Below are 20,805 nucleotides of genomic sequence, written 5' to 3'. Positions count from 1 at the left end.
TTTTCAGGTTGTTGGTCTAGGAATAAGTTGGTCTTGTATTTTAGGTGAACGTCAATGCTTTGGTGTGCTGGAAATATTGACTTAATTCTAAAAAGGCAACACTGTTTCATACATAATTTTTCATATTTATTTCTGTAGAATTCTAAGAATTTATGCAACAGGACTTCTGGAAATCTTGTTTTGAGAGGTTTGATAAATTAAATAGCCAGTCTTTGGAAAAGTACCCGACTGCCTGGACCTTTTTTTTTTCTCCCCTCAGGTTGACAGATAGGGTACGGGTTGTTTTATGCGCATCAAAATGGGTTGGATGGGTTCGGATAGGATCTGGTGCTGGGTTGGGCGGTCGCAGGTCAGAAAAAAGCTGACGCGCGCATCACTACTGTACACTAAAGCTACGACCTTTACACTTTAATCCTTGGTAGATAAAATATGTATAGTAGTAGCACAATAGCTATCCTAGCTCATGCTTGCAGAAACAGTACCTCAAAGATCTTCCAGAAATCAGATGGGTCTTCTCTTCTTCAAGTAGTATGGTAATCCTTGGAGGGCCACTGCTCTCTTCCACTGGTTGGAGTCCTAATAATGACATTACATTTTTACTTCACATTACTAAAGGCATGATTTTGATACTCATTTCTTTTGTATTTCACTCTACTCTCTAAGTTGGATTTGAATAGTAGCCTATATAAATAGTGTTATTAATTATTAGAAGTATACAACATCAAATTTTGTTTGTTATTGTGGTACATAGATTGCTACATATAAAACAAGAAAAAAAATGCCGCATGAAAGGTTGAAACAGGAGGAAGAAATATAAGAGCTTTTGGAAGTATAAGATAGAATATGAAAAGTGCACCTGCGGCTGACCACAAGTAATCTTTGAAGCTGTGCCTAATATGAGATGCGTCTATACTGTCGGTATTTGAACCCAAGCGCTGGATGTCTTGAAGGCCTTGGCTTATATGTTCTTGTCTCCAACTTCCCTGGATCAAATTGCCCTGCTCATCTTCGTGGTCAATGAGTGTGGCTGGGCAGTATGCTCTCAGGTGGCCTGGGGCAGTGCTCTCTTCCTGCCGCAGGTAGTTGTGGAGGCAGACAGATGCTTTCACAATGTCAGTGGCACGTTCCACCTTGGCATGGATGGGCTTCCTGAAGACATGGAACCGTGTGGTTAAAATGCCAAAAGTGTTTTCAATTACCCGTCTGGCCCTTGACAACCTCATGTTGTAGACCCTCTCTGGCTCTGGTAGGGAGCCTGTGGTGCGCCCCGGGAAAGGCCTCATGAGTGTTGGTCGCAGTGGAAAGGCTTCATCAGCAACAAATACATGGGGTAGACGAGTTCCTGAGTTTGGTAGGTCTGTGAAGCCAGGAAGATTTAGCTGGCCATTCTCAAGTTTCTGGATCAAGGTTCTGAATTGATAAATACACCTCCGTCACTGTGCCTCCCAGGATTGCCAATGTCCACCATTTTGAATCTGTAATTTGCATCACATGCCGCCAAAAGTACAATGCTGTGTGTGCCTTTGTAATTGTAGAATTTCGAGCCAGCATTTCCTGGAGCTTGAATGACGCAGTGTTTTCCATCTATGGCTCCACAACAATTTGGAAACTGCCAAACCTGGTGGAACCCTGAGGCGATTCTTCTTTGTAGCAGCGGAAGGGGCAGTGGTGGTGGAAGTGCTGCTTCCTTGCTCTTGATCAGCAGCGGTGGCAGGTAATTCTCGAGGTGGCAGTGATGTGGTTTCTGCCAGGTTCACTGCTTCCTCTACAATGGACCTGATGGTGTCATCCTTGTTTTGAGAAAAGTTGCCCTTGAAACGGGGATCAATGAAGCAGGCGATGTCAATCACCCTCTTGGCTTTCTCAGAGGAGTAATGGTGTTGCAGCAGATCATCCCTCATTACCTTTTTCATTTGTTTTGTTAGGGCATCATCTTCCTCCTTCTCGTCCAGTAGGTCAGTGATGTGTTCCATAACAGGCTTCAAAGATGACAGCGTGGCCTTTGCTTCAGAACCCAGTAGATCTGTGAATTTTAGAGGCCCCAGAAGTTGGCAGACCATCTCTAAAGTGTGCACGTCACTGTGTTTTGGCATTAGATGCCATGAGCTTCTGTCTGCTGCGAGCACTGCACAACAAGCCTGCTGCTGTTCCAGAAATCTCTCAATCATTTTGAAAGTGGACCCCCACCTCGTCACTACGTCATGAATGAGTGATTTTTCAGGAATGTTCAGGATTCCCTGCTTCTTCAATTATCTCTTTTTTTTCCAGCTGCGAGAGAATCCCTGTACAAGGTGCCTGCATGCTCGTACAGCTGAGTCAACTCTTTGAATTTTGAGCACTTTGGCTATAGCTAGATTAAGGTTGAAGGGTAAGCCTTCAAAGGCTTTTTTTCATGTTGGTTGCATTGTCTGTTGTGATGCTAGACAAACTTTCCTTTTTGATGCTCCACTCCTGGAGCATGTTCTCAACGAATTCTGTGATGTTGTCAGCTGTGTGGTACAGTTTCGAGGCAGAAGGTTTCAGTTCCCAATCTGGAGAGAGGAAATGCACTGTGAAGCTGATGTATGGTTCTCCACTACCACCACTGTTGGTCCACAGATCAGTAGTTAAAGAAAACCACACCCCTTCTGCCACTTGTTTCTGCACATGAGCCCTGGCCTCTGTGTACATCTTCGGGATTGCATTCTTTGAAAAGAATTTTCTTGACGGCACTTTGTAAAGAGGCACTGCCATCCTCATCAGTTTCAGAAACCCAGGTTTCTCTACAGCTTGAAAGGGCATCATGTCTTTGGCAATGAAGTACGCCACAGCATTGTTTAGGTCTTTAGCATGTTTTGATGTGGGTGCATAGGCCATTTGTTTCTCAAACGTTCGCTGAATTGTGGGCTGAGTCGGCTGACCTGCAGGTTTTGAAGTGGATGCCCCTCTGCTGCTAGTGCTACTGCTACCCTAAAAAGAAGAAAAATAAAGACATGTTAATGTAACCTACATCTGTAATGACAGTTAACTGTTGCAAAAATGTGCTTTGGTAATATATAGTACTATTCTTACTGGATTAAACATAAATTTAAACAATTTATTTCATCTAATTAATTTTATGTAAAAACACAATAATAATAATAATAATATAATAATAATAATAATAATAAATAAATGCTTAACTTTTGTAAAATGGGGTGGACACATAATATTGATTGTTTCAATGTTGATGCGCACACATAAACACACACTCGCTCTCTCTCTCTCTCTCTCTCTCTCACTCACACACACACACACACACACTCGCGCTCTCGGCAGGTTCGAGGAGTCTTTCATGGTCATTATGTAGCTACATGTCTTTAGCGCAATACGTTTTGTTAAACGACCTGCTGGCTCTGTGGTAGCCTGGTAAGACCATCCTGATCACGTGACCTCACATTCTGTTTCACTCCACGGATCAGTCTGGACTTCTAGCCGCCCACATCGATTTCCTGAAATTACAATGTAACCGGGCCAATCAGGGACTGCGTCGTGGTTGATGACGTGCAATACAGGCCGCTGCTGGCAAAACAGTAATGGCGTCTCCCGAAGCAACAAGCGGTAACGTTAACGTTAGTAGAGTAAACACAGCCATAAGTGTAGTTATTGCAGAAATAGACTCAATAACAACAATTAAACAAGAACAAGAGTATGCACTAGCGGAGTTTCTCGGCGGAAAATACGTTTTCGCTGTTCTTCGACTGGATTTGAATTTGGATTTGCTGATTGGCTGAAGGAGTTTGTCTGTCAAGGCGAGTACTCCCGCCCACTGAACTCGATGTGGGCGGCTTGAAGTCCAGACTGATCCGTGGAGTGAAACAGAATGTGAGGTCACGTGATCAGGATGGTCTTACCAGGCTAGCTCTGTGGCATTTTGCTTTGAATTAATTCAGACAAAATTCAATGGTTTGCCCTGCGCAAGACGTTCGCTCAGTGAAGTAACATGAGGGGGAAAAAAAACTAGCTGATGTTAGCTAGCTAATTAGCCATGTTATCTGCCTCGATAGCTAGCCTAGAGTATTTATTTCACTAATATCAGCTAGCTAGCTAGGCACGGTAACTCCCTAGTCCCATGACCATGAAATACTCCTCGAACCTGCCGGTGGAAAATGGTTTCTGTCCGATGCGTTACCTTGAATTTGGCAAAGAGCGATGGGTGGTGCTCCCATAGATGTGCAATCATGTTGGATGTATTGCCTCCTCTGGCAGCCACTCTTCGCCAGCATGTTTTGCATGTTGGGTGACCTTCCTCCTCTAAGCCGTGGCCGTCTGTGTTTTTTGATAACCGAAATATTCCCATACAGCCGACTTAGTCTTTTTCGATGGGGGGAAAAGTTCGGGGGGTTCACCTCCTTCGGCCATTATAAGTTACACATGGGTTGTAAACACAGCTGACTGCTGAGTGCTGACTGCTTGGTACGCAACCGAGGGGAGGGGCATGTTCCTCTGCAGTCTGCACGCGACCTGGGGGATTCCCTGCACTTTCTCTCTTTGAGAATAGTCATTTCAACTTGGGGGGAAAAAAACAGCTCATACCGTCGGAACGGTATGACGGGAAATATTAGTGGTTTTGGAACTGTGACTTTTTCAAACCGCGGTATACCTTGAAAACGGAAACCGGTCCATGCCTAATTGTGATGAAGAGTGCAGCCTTAGACTGGAGAAAAAACAGGGGCCTCATTTATAAAACATGGCGTGCGCACAAAAACCAGCTTGAAAAGTGTTTACGGCACTCCACGCAGATTGTAGGATTCATAAAAACAAACTTGTCTTTGGAGACAGTAAAAAATAGCGACCTCGATGGCTTCGTGAAATATGTCAAAAATGCCTTTACACTCCGTTAATTTCTAGTCCTACTAAACATCAAATTAGAAAGCCCTCTAATAATAACGTACTGAGTCATAAAGACATCTGCAACTAAATAGTGTCTTTGTGGCTTTCGTTTGAAAGCCTATCTGGCTGTAGGCTCTTATGGTGTCAGTTAGTCTCAATTAAGTGCATTATAGTCTTTTAACAAAGCCCCAATTTGTCCCACATAATTGTGAAATATATTCAAGGTGTTAAGCAATTGGACTGGATGGCACAAGGTTCCAAAATAACGAGGCGTTATTGTTTCGTAGCGCACAAGGTGGGCGCATTGGAGACGCCGGTGCCGGGCGCACAGCCGTCCTCTTCAGCCTCCTCTTTAGCCTCCTCTTCACCACTGCTCCGGTCGCACCCACTGTCTGATATACTGAGTCAGAAAATAAAGTAAATACTTGGCACATCTGCAGCAGTCTCATCTTCCTCTGTCATGTCGGTGTCACCCTGTTTTTCTAACACAATGCCACTAAGTAGGGTGTCCCCCGTTGTCAAAGTGAGACGTCTGTCAAGAGGAGAGAGCTCTGGTGTCTCCTCGTCCCCGCTGGTGTCTCTGACAGTTTGTTATTTTTAGTTCCGTACATAGACCTAAATCATAAAGTTGCAAGTGCATTATTTTCAATAAAAAATATTTTCAGCAATTCATGTGACTAAATTAGTCACTGGATTAGCCTTATTCAAAACAACAATTTTAGAGAGCTTAGAATTGCAGACAACACTTGAAAAAACATAACACCAAAACCTAGATACCCCCATCACCTGTCTGAATTTAGATTCTGTCCCCTCACTTTAATCTAAAGTTAGGCACCAGTGATCAGGGGGCCCCAGGTTGTTGTTGACAACAGGCCTAATCCTTTAACCTGTTTGCTCTCCATTCACAAACTTCAAATTCTGTTGCAAACTTTAATTTTCTTTCATAGAATGCACATGTAGTCCTTTTTTAAAAATGTTTGACGAATTAGTTTTAGCAGTGTGAGATAGTCTGGCCAAGAATTGTCTGAATAAATTTGTTTTTTTCCTTTGATGACTATAATCCGGTGATAGATGGCGTCATCACCTTCTGCTTGTTGTGTGTGTTTACCTATGGACCACTATAAAAGTTCAGCAGCTGGTTCTGTCTGTCTCAGTACGGGTGGGGGGTGGGGGGGTTACAACAGTCTGGAGGCCTTACTCACTCTGCCATCTCTGAGATCTTTCTCATCACGTTTGGTAATTATCTTAGGAAAAGGGCATAATATGACTGATGTGTGTTAGCGCTGAAGGCTGGCTGTTTATTTTAATGATCTGATAATCTTATGACTGACAAGTACAAGACATCTCCAGCATGACTCTCAGTGATTAGATCCCACACATGGTTTTTATCTCTGTTACTTTCTTTAATTGTTGATGTTTTGTGTGAACTCTTAAGACACTTCCATATAGAATAACCACCATTTAAAAAATCTTGATTGATAGTAAAAGAGCAAAGGAAAGTACCAGTTATATTTCCTGTACAAAATGATCGATGGCAAAATAACCACTATGGTGGTTGATATGAATGAATCCCTCCCATGTTAGATTACATCTATTTTCTTGGTGCATTACTTTTCAAAAGTTGTAGTTGCAGGCTCAGTCTGCCTAAGCCTGTATGTTATTACTGCTGACATGGGAAACTCAACACAGATTGTGTCATTTGTGTTGGCTATGTATGGTAACATAGGAAACTTTAAGTACCTGTTTTTCACCCTGGCAATGCTATTATACACATTAGTAATTTTTGCCAACGTAGTTCTCATTGTCATTATATATGTGGACAGAAATCTGCATGAGCCCATGTATCTATTTCTCTGTAGTTTGTTTGCTAATGAAATACATGGTAGCACAACTTTGTTGCCCTGCTTAATGACACAATTATTGTCAGACACACATGAAATTTCTGTCTTTTTCTGTTTTATACAAATATTTTCTAGTCATGTATACATAGGTGTTGAATATGCAAATTTAACAAGCATGGCATATGACAGATATGTGTGTATCTGTAAGCCTTTACATTATAATGTGATCATAACCAAACGAAGAGTACAACAAACCATTGTAGCTATCTGGATACTTTGTTTTATGGAAGTTGGAGTTTTGTTGGCTTTCACTATTCGTTTAAAGCTTTGTGGAAATATTATCAACAACGTTGCGTGTGGGAACCATCTTGTAGTGAAACTTTCTTGTTCATTAGACACAATAGTGTCAGAGATTCATGATCTGCTTTTTGGTCTTTTTTTTGCTGTTGTTATCCCTACAAGTTTTATTTCATACACATATATAAAGATTCTGGCTGTATGTTTAAAATCTTCCAAAGAGACCAGACGGAAGGCTTTCAGTACCTGCACTCCACATCTTGTTTCTCTCATTAACTTTGCTTTTGGCTGTTTTTATGGGTTAATAACTCAGAGACATGGCACAATGTTTCTTCCATATCCACTGCGTGTTATGTCAACTATGTACCTCTTGATTTGTCAACCTCTTCTAAGTCCAATCATGTATGGTCTTAAACTGTCAAAAATTAGATATGCTTGCAAAAACTTTCTGACATCAAAGATGATGTAATTTTACATTGTGATGCAAATTCTTTGAAATCTTTAATAATCTGTAATAATATCTTGTCTGGACATGAATCTCCAGACAAGTTGTCCCCTAAAGAGACAGAAATAAGTGAAAACAAGTAATAAAACGAGAAATGCAATTACAAAATTAAAAAGAAAATGGAGGTACAAGTATAAGGAGAAATTCCCATAAAAGCCAGTCTTAAAAAGTGTGTTTTAGAAGATGAAACTGGGTTAGCTAGCCTAACTTGCCAGGCAGGACATTCCAACAGAACATCCTTAACAGAAGACGTTCATTCATGAGTGTCTAAATTTTATAATGCAATACTAAGATTGTTTTATAATATGACCCCTCTTCTTTGTGTTTGTGTGTGTGTAATATGACCTCTATTTTGTGTGTGTGTATGTATCTTTATGTGTATCAATGTGTCTGTACGAATGTATGTACTTATGTGTGTGTATATTTGTGTGTATGTATATACATATGTATATATATATATATATATATATTCTAGTATTTTTTTATGTGTATTATTTTTAGCCTGTGTCTCATAACTCTAAATGAGTGGTCCTCAACCTCTTTTTATTTGGGTACTGTGTTTGTTGCTCTGTTTGACCTGTACGTTGAGGAGTGACACATCAATAAAATTCTATCTATCTATTTATCTATCTTTCTTCCAAAGTCTAGGAGCTCTAATAGAGACACAGTCTAGTCTTGAGCCTAGACTGTGGAACAGACAAAAGGGCCTTGCTTGAGGATCGAAGGATGCGCTCTGGCTCAAAAGGAGTTAAAAGGTCAGCAATATAGCTAGGGGCTAGACCTTGCTGTGCTTTAAATGTAATCACTAAAATCTTAAAATCAATTGAATAATAATAGTTGATTACATTTATATAGCGATTTTGTAAGTACTCAAAGCGCGTCACATATTGGGGGGGGGGGGGATGACGAGTACCCACCTGGGCGAGCACCCACCTGGGCGATGCATGGCAGCCAGTTTGCACCAGAACGCTCACCACACATCAGCTATCTCAGTGGAGATTAGAGGAAAGAGCCAATTAGGTAACGAAGGATGATTAGGTGGCCGTGATGGAAGGAAGGCCTGTTTCGGGAATTTTGCCAGGGCACCGGGGTTACACCCCAACTCTTGCGATGAGTGCCGCTGGGATCTTTATTGACCACAGAGTCAGGACCTCGGTTTAACGTCTGATCCGAAGGACGGTGCTCACTCACAGGACAGAGTCCCTGTCTCTGCCCTGGGGCATTGGGGATATTATTCATGAGACCAGAGAGAAGAGCACCTCCTAATCCTCCAACACCACTTCCAGCACCAGGTGGTCTCCCAACCAAGGACTAACCACAGCCAGACCTGCTTAGCTTCCCAGACAAGCTAGCGATGTGATGCAGGAGCTATGGTGCTGGCTTGAAATCAAAGATAAGATTGGGGTAATATTGTCTCTAAGTTTGGTTCCAGTTAAAATCCTAGCTCCAGCATTTTGAACAAGCGTGAGAATGATTTTTGACTGAGGCAGGTATAGATAGAGTTACAGTAGTCTAGATTAAATGAAATAAAAGAATTGAATTACCTTCTCTCAATCAGAGATAAAAATGACTTGATTTTTGATATATTTCTCAGTTGAAGGAACAGGACTGCACGGCTCTCTTTACCTGCTCCTCAAAACTCAGGTCACTGTCAAAAATCACTCTTACGTTTCTGGCCACTGATTGCATATTAGATGAAGATGAAGTCACCTAGATCATGTAGAATAAGATTTCTAGAGTTGGGTCATCCGAGTAACGCCTGGGTTCCACCGGGGGCGGCTGCGTTGCATTCCGGCTGCGACGCGGTTGTTATTGCTAGGCTAGTGAACCCAAGTGCAGAACACAGATACAAGAGGCGGTAGGTAAAGTCAAAGATTATTTATTTTAGGGCTTGGAGCTGAGTCAAGCAGATCAAGGGCGGAGGCAAGCCAGGCAAAGGCTCGGAGCCAAGTCAGGCAGGTCAAGGGCGGAGGCAAGCCAGGCAAGGGCTCGGAGCCGAGTCAGGCAGGTCAAGGGCGGAGGCAAGCCAGGCAGAGCGGGCTCCAGATAGCGGGGAGAGGAGCCAAGACGATGAGGAAGTCTGACGAGGCGAGAGGACTGGAGACAGGCGCAGGAGTCAGGCTGGCAGGTGGAACTGCAGGGACACAGAGAGACGGGTAAGGCAAAGGACTGAAAATAGATAGCCAAATGCTATGACTAAATGGCTCAAGGCGTAGAAGGTGTAGGGGGTGACAGAGGGCTAGAGGAAACAGGTTTAATTTGGGACACGGAAGGTGGGGTGAATACGAAGGGAAGCAGGGAGTTTCAGACGAACAGCACAGGGATTGACGATTGACTCAATTTCAAAGGGACCAAAATAGCGAGGAGACAGTTTCTTAGACTCCACTTTAAGTGGGAGATCCTTAGAAAGGAGCCATACCTTTTGGCCGGGGTGCGGTGGTGGTTAGCCTGATTCTGGGGTCTGGTGGTAGCACGGAGCAGAGCAGTGCGGGCTCGCTTCCAAGTCCTGCGGCAACGGCGCATGTGGGCTTGGACAGACGGGACGGCTATTTCAGTCTCCTGTGCATGGAACAAGGGAGGCTGGTAACCGAGCGAGCAGAGGAAGGGAGACATACCAGAGGAAGCATTGACCAAGGTGTTATGTGCATATTCCACCCAGGGCAGTTGGGACCTCCAGGTGGACGGGTTGGCAGAGGTGATACAGCGGAGCGCAGCCTCCATCTCCTGATTGTCCCACTCCATTTGGCCATTGGTTTGGGGATGGTAACCAGCAGAGAGGCTGACAACGGCTCCCAAAGCAGTGCAAAACGCCTTCCAAACTTGTGATGTAAACTGAGGACCTTGGTAGGAAACAGTGTCCGAAGGGATGCCGTGCAGGTGGAAGACATGGTCCACTAGAAGGTCTGCTGTCTCTCTGGCAGAGGGAAGCTTGGACAGAGCAAGGAAATGAACAGCTTTGGAAAAAGATCTATGATGGTAAGTGTGACCGTTTTACCGTCAGACGGTGGGAGACCGGTGACGAAGTCTAAAGCTATATGGGACCAAGGACGACTGGGAACTGGCAGAGGGTGGAGAAGCCCGGAGCGGGGTTGCATGGACGACTTGTTCCGAGCGCACACAGAGCAGGCAGAGATCAAAGATCGGGTATCGGCAACCATGGTTGGCCACCAGAACCGTTGACGGAGGAAGACGAGCGTCCGGTGGATACCAGGATGGCAGGTGAGACGCGTAGAATGAGCCCATTGGAGAACCTGGGAGCGGACAGAGTCAGGGACAAACAGGCAATTAGGAGGACCATTACCCGGGTCTGGTTGTTGGTGCTGGGCCCGTTTCACCAGTGACTCAATCCTCCAGGTGATGGCGGCGATAATGCAGGTAGGAGGCAGGATAGGATCCGGATCAGAACCAGTCTCCTCCGCGGAGAACTGGCGTGACAGGGCGTCGGGCTTGATGTTCCGGGAACCTGGACGATAAGTCAAGGAGAAGTTGAATCTGCCAAAAAACAGCCCACCTTGCTTGCCGTGAATTAAGCCGCTTAGCTGACTGGATGTAGGTGAGGTTCTTATGGTCCGTTCACACGATGAAGGGTTGGTCTGCACCCTCCAACCAGTGTCGCCATTCCTCCAGGGCCAGCTTGACGGCCAGAAGCTCTCTGTTACCAACATTGTAGTTTCTCTCAGCAGGATTAAGTCTACAGGAGAAGGAAGCACAGGGATGAAGTTTGTCATCAACAGTGGAACGTTGAGAGAGGACAGCACCCACCCCAGTGTCAGAGGCATTCACCTCCACGATGAACTGCAGGGTCGGATCTGGCTGGACAAGGACTGGAGAGGAAACAAAATGGCGCTTGAGCTCTATGAAAGCAGTCTCAGTCTCAGGTGTCCACTGGAAGGGAGTTGAGGTGGAGGTCAGGGCCGTGAGCGGGGCAGCGATACGGCTGTAATTGCGGATGAACCTCCTGTTTCAGGTTGGAGGGTGCTGGCCACTCAGACATGGCAGTAACCTTGGCAGGATCCATCCTCCCCTGACCCTGAGCAATCACATATCCAAGAAAGGACACTGTGGGAACATGGAACACACACTTCTCTGCTTTGACAAACAACTTATTTTCAAGGAGACGTTGAAGTACCTGACGCACATGTTGCTCGTGCTCCGAGAGAGACTGGGAGAAAATCAAGATGTCCAGATAGACGAAGACAAACCGGTTAATCATGTCTCGGAGGACGTCGTTAACCAGAGCCTGAAACACAGCAGGAGCATTAGCTAAACCAAACGGCATTACCAGATACTCAAAGTGTCCCAGAGGTGTGTAGAAGCCAGTCTTCCACTCGTCGCCTTCACGGATGCGAACAAGGTGATATGCGTTGCGCAGGTCCAGTTTAGAGAATACCGTGGCTCCATGGAGAGGGTCAAAAACAGAGCTGATTAGGGGCAGACAAAGAAAAAACCAGCACCCACCGGAGAAGAGGAAGGTCGGATGATTCTTGCGGCCAGGGAGTCCCGTATGTACTTCTCCATCGCCTCACCATCGGGAGTGGTTGTAGAGCCAACTGCTGGGAAGCGGAGCACCGGGCAGGAGGTCGATGGCACAGTCATATGGGCGGTGTGGCGGCAGGGACAAGGCGTGATGTTTGCTTAAAACCGAGCCGAGCTCATGATAAACCTCCGGAACAGAGGAGAGGTCAGGGGGCTCCAGCAGTGGTGAAGGATCAGAGGTCGCAGGAGCTTGAGCTGAGTGCAGACAGTTGGCATGACAGAAAGAGCTCCAAGAGGTAATCTTCCCCGAGGTCCAGTCTACGTGTGGATTATGGAGTTTAAGCCAGGGAGAGCCGAGCATCAGCGGAGTGTGCGAACAGTCAATGATATGGAAACTTATCTCTTCCCGACGATTACCAGACAGCAATAGAGTAACAGGAACAGTCTTGTGATCTACCCGGGCAAGCAGCAAACCGTTAAGGGCTTTGGCCTGCGGCGTGCCCTCTCCTCTGGGGATAGACGGGCTTGACCCAGTTGCATGGGCTCAGGCTCGGGGCTGCTCTTGACAGACCGGAGGAGCTCGGAGACACTTGGAGATGAACGCTGACGAATTACCGACGGGAATGGGGAAGACTGCTGGGTCCGGAACGCTCTCTCGCTACGACGCTCGCGGAGACGGTTGTCCACCCGAATGGACAGAGATATGAGTTGGTCGAGGTCCGAGGAGTCATCACGGGAGGCCGAGTGCAGATACAAGAGGCGGTAGGTAAAGTCAAAGATTATTTATTTTAGGGCTTGGAGTCAAGCAGATCAAGGGCGGAGGCAAGCCAGGCAAAGGCTCAGAGCTGAGTCAGGCAGGTCAAGGGCGGAGGCAAGCCAGGCAAGGGCTCGGAGCCGAGTCAGGCAGGTCAAGGGCGGAGGCAAGCCAGGCAGAGCGGGCTCCAGATAGCGGCGAGAGGACTGGAGACAGGCGCAGGAGTCAGGCTGGCAGGTGGAACTGCAGGGACACAGAGAGACGGGTAAGGCAAAGGACTGAAAATAGATAGCCAAATGCTATGACTAAATGGCTCAAGGCGTAGAACACTGACTGGCAGCAGAGTTTACGAACTGGCGATGAGTGGATGGCAAACCAGGGAATATATACTGTGGCTGATGAGATGATGAGAAGCAGCTGGTAGCCTGACTCCCGCACACCTGTCTCGACTCCTGCAATAAAGCACACAGACAACAAGGGAAGGGGGAAGAGAGACTGCAGGCTAGGCGGAGTTAGAAGTGGAGGGCGTGACTTGATTTTTTGATTTTATTTGGATCTCTTTTAGCCTATTGGCTAATCTTCCAAGAGTCCACATTAAAAACATTTAAGCATACAATAATTCATATTATACAACACATAATTGTTGACACACACATATCATATACATACATGCATGACACATATAACCTACATACATTGACACTTATCCCGTATGGACCTACATATATACACATATTCATCTACATGTGTTCACTCTACAAACCTACTGACAGTGCAATACAATAGTGTGATGATAACTACATTTAAATCTTGAAATCTTGCAATCAACAATCCAACCGCCGTACTGTTCTTGAGTGAGTTATTGTAATGAATTCCATAATTTAACAGTTCTGAAAATAAAAGTCCGTCTTCCCATTTCAGTTTTTATTTTTGTTAGTACATAATGATTTTTATCTCTTATTCTTATGTTAACTTGATGTTTATCACGTACTAATAGCAGTTTGTCCTTAATACTAACTGGCTTTTTAAACTTTTGAATTTTTGAAATTAGTACTATAGAATGTTGTCTCACATGCTCTACTACTGTGGGCCATCCCGTTGTAATATGTAGTTCACTCACTCCTTTTTCAAACCCACACCTTAAGACCATTCTTGCTGCCTTGTTAAGTGTGATCTGCAGTCTCCTCATATCTCTCTGAGCTGCATTGCCCCACACTGCACAGCAATAATTAATGTGACTGTAGATTAGACTATGAGATATTACCTTTAGAATGTCTTTAGATAAAAACTTTGCAATTCGTCCAACCATTCCTGCCATTTTCATCACTCTTTTAGAAAGATCTGTAATATGAGCCGTCCATGAGAGGTTGTTTTGTATTTTAACTCCCAATAATTTGACTTCTGTAACCTCTTTAATTTGAACACTGCCATATGTTAAATACCATGGCTTCAATTTCTTCCTCTTTCTTGTAGTACATATAATCATATTTTTCGTTTTATTTACATTTAATGCCAATTGTTTTCCACCCATTTGATGACACATTTAAAATCATTTGATAAATATTCATGCAACTGAGTTTGTGAATCTGCCACTGCAGTGATGGTTGTATCATCCGCAAACATATGTGCATTTGAGTTGGCTAACACTAAGGGAAGATCATTTGTGTATATAATAAATAACAATGGTCCGAGGCAACTCCCTTGTGGGATGCCACAGGTAATCATACGTGGAGAAGAAAAGGAGCCATTAACTTAAATAGATTGCTTTCTACCGTTTAAATAAGATTTCATCCAATTAATAGCATTCTTACTGAAGCCATAATGAATTAATTTTTTAAGTAGAATTGTGTGATCTATCAAATCGAACGCTGCAGTGAAATCAAGAAGAAGTAGCGACACAAGTTTACCTTGATCCAGGGCACTTAGCCACTCATCCGTCATATGTAACAGAGCGATTTCAGTAGAATGATTTTTACGATATGCATGTTGAGTATGGGTTAGAAGGTTATTAGTTTCCATATATTTCCAAATGTGATCACTTACTACTCTTTCCAAAATTTTGCTTAAGGAGGAGAGTAAGCTAATTGGGCGACTGTTGGGTGCAGTAAAGGAATGGGGCAGATTTTTGCATGTTTCCATTCTGTGGGAAACTTTCCTTGTTGCAAAGAAAGATCAAATAGATACTTTACAGGTCTAGCAATATATGGGGCTGCAGATTTCAACAATTTGTTGTCAATAAGATCGTACCCTGGGGATTTATTATCAGGAAGTGAAATCAAGATTTTCTCAATGTCATCTAATGATATATCTGGTAATACAAAACTGCAATTTTTCCCCTTCATAATCTTTTTGTCTACTTCACCTACCAGTAATTCATTTGAGGCATTGTTATTCATATTGGACCTGAGATCATTTATCTTTGATTCAAAATAGTCAGCAAAGTAATTGGCAATGTCTACTGGTTTTGTTCTAATCTTTCCATCAACCTCCACACTAACAGGACTTGTACTATTTGACCTACCAAGCAAACCATTCACTGTATGCCATATCTGTTTTGAATTGTTTCTGCATCCCTCAAAAGCTGTTTTATAATATAGGGTCTTTTTCTGACGATTCAATTTTACAACAAAATTTCTGCATTTTCTATATAGCATAATATCTGAATCTAATCTTGACCTAGATGCTACAGTTTTTGCCTCATCCCTCTGAGATATTGCTTCTCTTAGTTGTTGGTCAATCCAGGGGGATGATTTGGCTTTAATTGTACTTTTCCTTATAGGAGCATGGTACTCAACAACATCAGTAAACAATTTCGTAAAACAATCAACAGCACAATCCAAATCATCCTCAAGATACACAAGGTCCCATGGAACAGCGGCCAAATCTGTCTGGTAGTCTTCTAAGTTAAAATTTTTAAAACTCCGTCTTATAGTCACTCTAGGAGGTCTTTTTGGCACTTTGGTGTATTTAGTAATGCACACAATATTATGATCTGTCCACGATAACAGGACAGATTTAACATTTGAGCATTTATTCGGAGCATTACAGAATATCAGATCAATAATACTTTCAGCTCTGTGCCCAAATTTGTTTCTTGAGGACCTTGTGATATCCTGTACCATTTGAAATAAATTACGACTCTCTATATATTGAGTAAACTTAGTCTTGTTCCCATCAGAGTGACTACTTTTCCAGTCAATATTATAGTCCCCAAGCATAAATAATTCCTTCCTTTCATCCAGAGCAAGATCAATACTTTCACATATTTTATCCAGGTATAATGTGTTTGATTTTGGGGGCCTATAAACACATCCAATTAACGTTGGTTGTTGGAAAGGGAGGTGAATTTGAATCCACAGGATCTCTAGTCCATTCACACATAGATCATCCCGCACTTTGAACAGCAGATGCTCTTGAATATATAGGGCAACACCTCCTCCTCTTCTGTTCCTGTCCTTCCTTATAATATTGTATCCTTTCAAATCAATTTGTCCATTTGTTATGGTTTGGTCAAGATGAGTCTCAGTAATAGTAAGCACATGCAGATTATTCTTCTGGACAACATTTAGTATCTCATCCACCTTATTTACCAAACTGTTCACATTCACATGAGCGATATGTAAACCTTTCTTTGACAAATGTAAATTAATAGAGTCAGTATGACTAGGTCGCGTTTTCATTCTAAAAGATAAAACAGACAGACAAGGCAGTCAAAACTTTAAAACAGCCACGGAGTGATCTCTGAATCTCTGTACAACTGCCCATCAATATATAATTTGTCCACAACTAAGGAAACTTTATGGTTTTTAATCCTATGTTCCCTAAAGATGGGAGTAAGTTTTCGCCGCCTCTCATTAATCTCCATTGGGAATTGATCATTCATCCAAAAGTTTGTACCCTTAAGGGCCTTGCCTCGGGTCTTCACTAGCTCCTTTTGTTTGAAATGCTCGAACCGAGCGATGATGGGGCGAGTTTTATTCCTCTCCTTCTTACCCAGCCTATGGACCCTCGAGAAGGAGATGTCTTGTACTGGAGGGCGTGACAGCGGTATTGTTCCGTCCTCCGCACGGTTTCATACCACACCGGGAGCGTTTCAGAAGCAGAGTGTTTTGTCTGGCCGATTTTTTTGACTTGCTGATTTGGTCATTTTTCCTTGATTTTTGTGCTTCTACCATGGGTAAATAGGCCACGTAGTTAAATGGTTTCTTTTTTTGTCTGTTGTAATTGTGTTAATTGTTGTTATTTCCTACTTTGTTGTGCTGTAGCCTACAGACAAAGCTAATACAGTTAAGTCCAGTTATGAACGACATGGATCAAAGATTTGTGGCTGTGTTTTAGTTGTTACAAATACATTCAACCTCATAATTATTTTGTATCTATATTTCACATACAGTGCCTGTTAGCAGGAGGAGAACACTTGCATTTCTTCTCCTACTTGAAAGAATACAGAAGGGAGGGTAGAAGGAGAAGGAGCCGGTATTGCCGGGATATACACCGTGTTTTTTTTCAACTTCCAAGATGAACCTCTCGTCGTCCATGCTGAAAATCCCCTGACCGGTTGACTTCTGGCCTGGTGCCACCGGTTATGACGTTGATGTAGTGATGTGATATACGATCGGGAGTCTGCACCTAGTTTAATACATCCATGGTCTGCAGAGAGTGTTTTATTTTGAAAATTGACCGGATGCTCTATGCCGTTCCTGTGTCTGACTCCCTGCCCAGCTCGATCTGCTCTGTGCAGCTTGACGCGACTCGACGCGGCTTCCGTCAAAAATAGACTAGGCGCGTATTTTTAGCGGAGCAGAGCGGAGAGCCGGTTCTGGGACGCTTCTGAAACGCGCTGCGGCACGTCTGGTGGAATCACAAACATTGTCAAGAGTGGCTGCGATCAGCTCCGGCGGCTGCGTCGCAGCCGGAACGCGACGCAGCCGCCCCCCGGTAGAATCCAGGCATAAGACCCGTGTTTTATCATTGATCCACGGAAAAGCATGTGGTTTTGACCTCTTTTTTTTGAGAGGAGCAACGGAGTAGAGTATGGCCAAACAGATTTGATTAAAATAAGTGACTAGCTCATCAGTGTGACTCTGGGATGTCATGAAAGATATATCACTGCGAGTCGCCAAGAAAGCCTCAGGAAATTTGTTTGCAGATTTTTTTTAAATCAACAGCTGAGCGGAGAGGAGGTAGAAGAAAGTAGCGGTGCATCAAATACATTTGCCTTGTGGTCAGACACATGCATATCCTTTATCTGAACATTACTTAAGGGCAGACCAAAGGAGAGTACAAGGTCAAGAGTATGGCCCTTTGCAAGAGTAGACTCACTTACAGATTGAACAAGGTTGAAAGACTGCATAAAATCAGTAACAAGTGCATATGATGGGCAACGCACATGGATGTTAAAATCACCAAGTATTAAAGAAGGTCAGACAATTCCTGGATGAAATCATAGTTCAGTTTGGGGGGTCTGTAGACTAAGACACATAGCAAGGGAGCCTTACCATTAACCAGGAAACTAAGTGATTCAAAGGTGGAAAAAATGCCATAAGAGATAGGGGAATATTTTATGTGATCTTTGTGAATAACAGCTACCCTGCTACGATGACCATATAGCCTGGGTTGATGGAAATGAGTGTTTAGTCCATTGTTCCTTAATGCAATAAGATGCAAAAGCGTCAGCAATAAAAGGATGTTGATTGTTTGTGAGTGAAGTCACCGCAGTCACAGCTTGCATCTGCTGAGCACTACTAGCTAAACAGAGGTGTCTGGAAGGCAGAGGGCCTTATTCCTTTTAAAAGCAGAAATAAAACAGTTTGTGTGCATTCAGTTGCAGTTTCCTTATAATATATAGCCCATATAAATGTGCCAATGGTTTTGGTAGATATTTATATGATTTCTGTCTGACTGACATCCTACATTACAACATTATTTTCTCATATTTATGAGAAAGATGATCTGAATACTCAAGCCATATGGGTTTTGATTAATTTAAGATAACCTGACTCTGACATAGTAGTCCTATCACTGGTCTAAATTAATGCACCATGTTGAGCCTTGCTTATGAACTGAATACTATTGTGTACAAGGGTACCAGTTAGGAAATGGGCATCACTTTCATGGCATCAACAACAGCTTTAGAAAACCAGGAATACACTCATTTTAGCTTTATTATTAACTTTCTTGACGATCTAATTACCTCAACTCTGCTGACTTGTCTCCTCTAATCTGAGACTGATCCTCCTGTCTTCATTTGGCTCTGTTAAATAGATCAGTGCATTTATTCAGACTAGTGCAGTGCCCGTTCAAAACGTGCCTGTCCGGAACGGGCCGATTGCTGCTTGCAGCTTTCTGGAGAACCGCTCGTGCCCGTAATGCAGCTTTCTCGAGAACCGCGTGTGCCCTTACCGCTTGAGCCCGTAGTGCAGCTTTCTCGAGAACCGCATGTTGCCCGTACCGCTTGAGCCCCGCTGCTGCACAGAGCACTGCATTGTTTATTCAAAGTTTAGTAATATTGAACGTGTCGCGTGTCCAAATTGCACCAAATCCGACACTGCACGTCCTTGGGTCCCCAGTCCCCAGACTTCACCAGTGAAACTAAACTGCGCTTGAACTGTAGAAGCAGTTTACGGCCTTCCATTGGTTGATTCTGCTGCCAGTCAAACGTGTCTGCGCTCCTATTTGCTAGTTTTACTGCCTCCGCCTCTGTTTTTTTCTCCTGTGTATGCTCGTTCTTCTCTCTCGGGCAGTTTAACTGAGGGGGGCGCGTGCCTTTGTCCCGCTCAGCCAGTCAGAGCCCTGAAGCCCCTGCTGTGATGTGACAGTGTTTATATCAAACAGCCCCCGCTGCACTCAGACACAGAGCTGAGCGGCTCGCTGTTTGCTTGTTTAGTCAAAGTTTATTAATATTGAACGTGTTGCGTGTCCAAATTGCACCAAATCCGACACTGCACATCCTTGGGTCCCCAGCAATACACCCGCCAAGTGTGAAGTAGATCGGAAGAACGGTTCTTGAGATATGCGAAGGACACACACACACACTCTCACACACACACACACACACACACACACACACACTCACTCACAGACAGAGATTCCTCGCTTTATAGTATGAAGTTGCAAGACTGATGAATGTCTTTTTAAATGACTATATTCAGAGTAACTCAAAAATTATGATACACCACTGCAACATACAGTATACAGCTAACATTACAGTCAATCAAACAACAGTAGATAGCTACATATCCCTTCACTCTGCAGTAGCAAACTTTACACTATAGTAATTTCAGTTACAAAGATGGCTGAAATGTGAATGAGATGAGCCATCATGTGAATCTCCATAGGGCCAATGGGGCTCTGGCCCACACACTTTTAATTCTGTGGGGGCAAGAATGTCTTTTTGACCCCTCATATTTTTGTCACTGACAACCACAATTTTTGACAACAATAACTAAGAATATAATTTTATAAATAACACAATTACTTAAAAATAAGCATAAAAAAATTGTTTGCACCCCGTGCCTTAATATATTAATAGTGTGACACGGGCCGTCAACGCCACCCACCCGCTTGAAGAGAGCCTGAGCCACCTAACCATTCCCGGCCTTTTTGAGCCACATTAACAGCAAATAGTCACAAAGTTATTGTGGGCAAACGCTAACGGTAGGAAGCTTATAGGCAACGTAAGACCTAGGCCCTGCATCTTTTGTATTTTGGATTCAGACAATTTTTAGGCTATATTTTCTGTGATGTGAAACAACTTACCTCGCTTGAGTGGCATATTGTGATGAAGAGTGCAGCCTTAGACTGGAGAAAAACAGGGGCCTCATTTATAAAACATGGCGTGCACACAAAACCGGCTTGAAAAGTGTTTACGGCACTCTTCACGCAGATTGTAGGATTCATAAAAACAAACTTGTCTTTGGAGACAGTAAAAAATAGCGACTTCGATGACTTCGTGAAATATGTCAAAAATGCTTTACACAGTTAATTTCTAGTCCTACTAAACATCAAATTAGAAAGCCCTCTAATAATAACGTACTGAGTCATAAAGACATCTGCAACTAAATAGTGTCTTTGTGGCTTTC

At 43.5% G+C, this 20,805-nt stretch overlaps 1 protein-coding gene across 1 annotated transcript; it reads left to right on the top strand.

Annotated features, from left to right (window-relative positions):
- The first annotated feature begins 6,522 nt into the window (after window positions 1-6,522).
- On the top strand, window positions 6,523-7,458 carry LOC139921143 (olfactory receptor 10A6-like). Its single transcript, XM_071911307.2, has one exon. It carries the CDS (start codon window positions 6,523-6,525, stop codon window positions 7,456-7,458), a length of 936 nt encoding a protein of 311 aa, XP_071767408.2.
- The last annotated feature ends 13,347 nt before the right edge of the window (window positions 7,459-20,805 follow it).

This window comes from Centroberyx gerrardi, chromosome 10, assembly GCF_048128805.1.
Source record: "Centroberyx gerrardi isolate f3 chromosome 10, fCenGer3.hap1.cur.20231027, whole genome shotgun sequence".
Lineage (NCBI taxonomy): Eukaryota > Metazoa > Chordata > Actinopteri > Beryciformes > Berycidae > Centroberyx > Centroberyx gerrardi.
Note: the sequence above shows the minus strand (reverse complement) of the source record. Positions and strands in the feature narration are given on the sequence as shown.

Excerpts from the sequence above, each read along its gene's own strand:
- LOC139921143 (XM_071911307.2), top strand. The coding sequence starts at position 6,523 with ATGGGAAACTCAACACAGATTGTGTCATTTGTGTTGGCTATGTATGGT.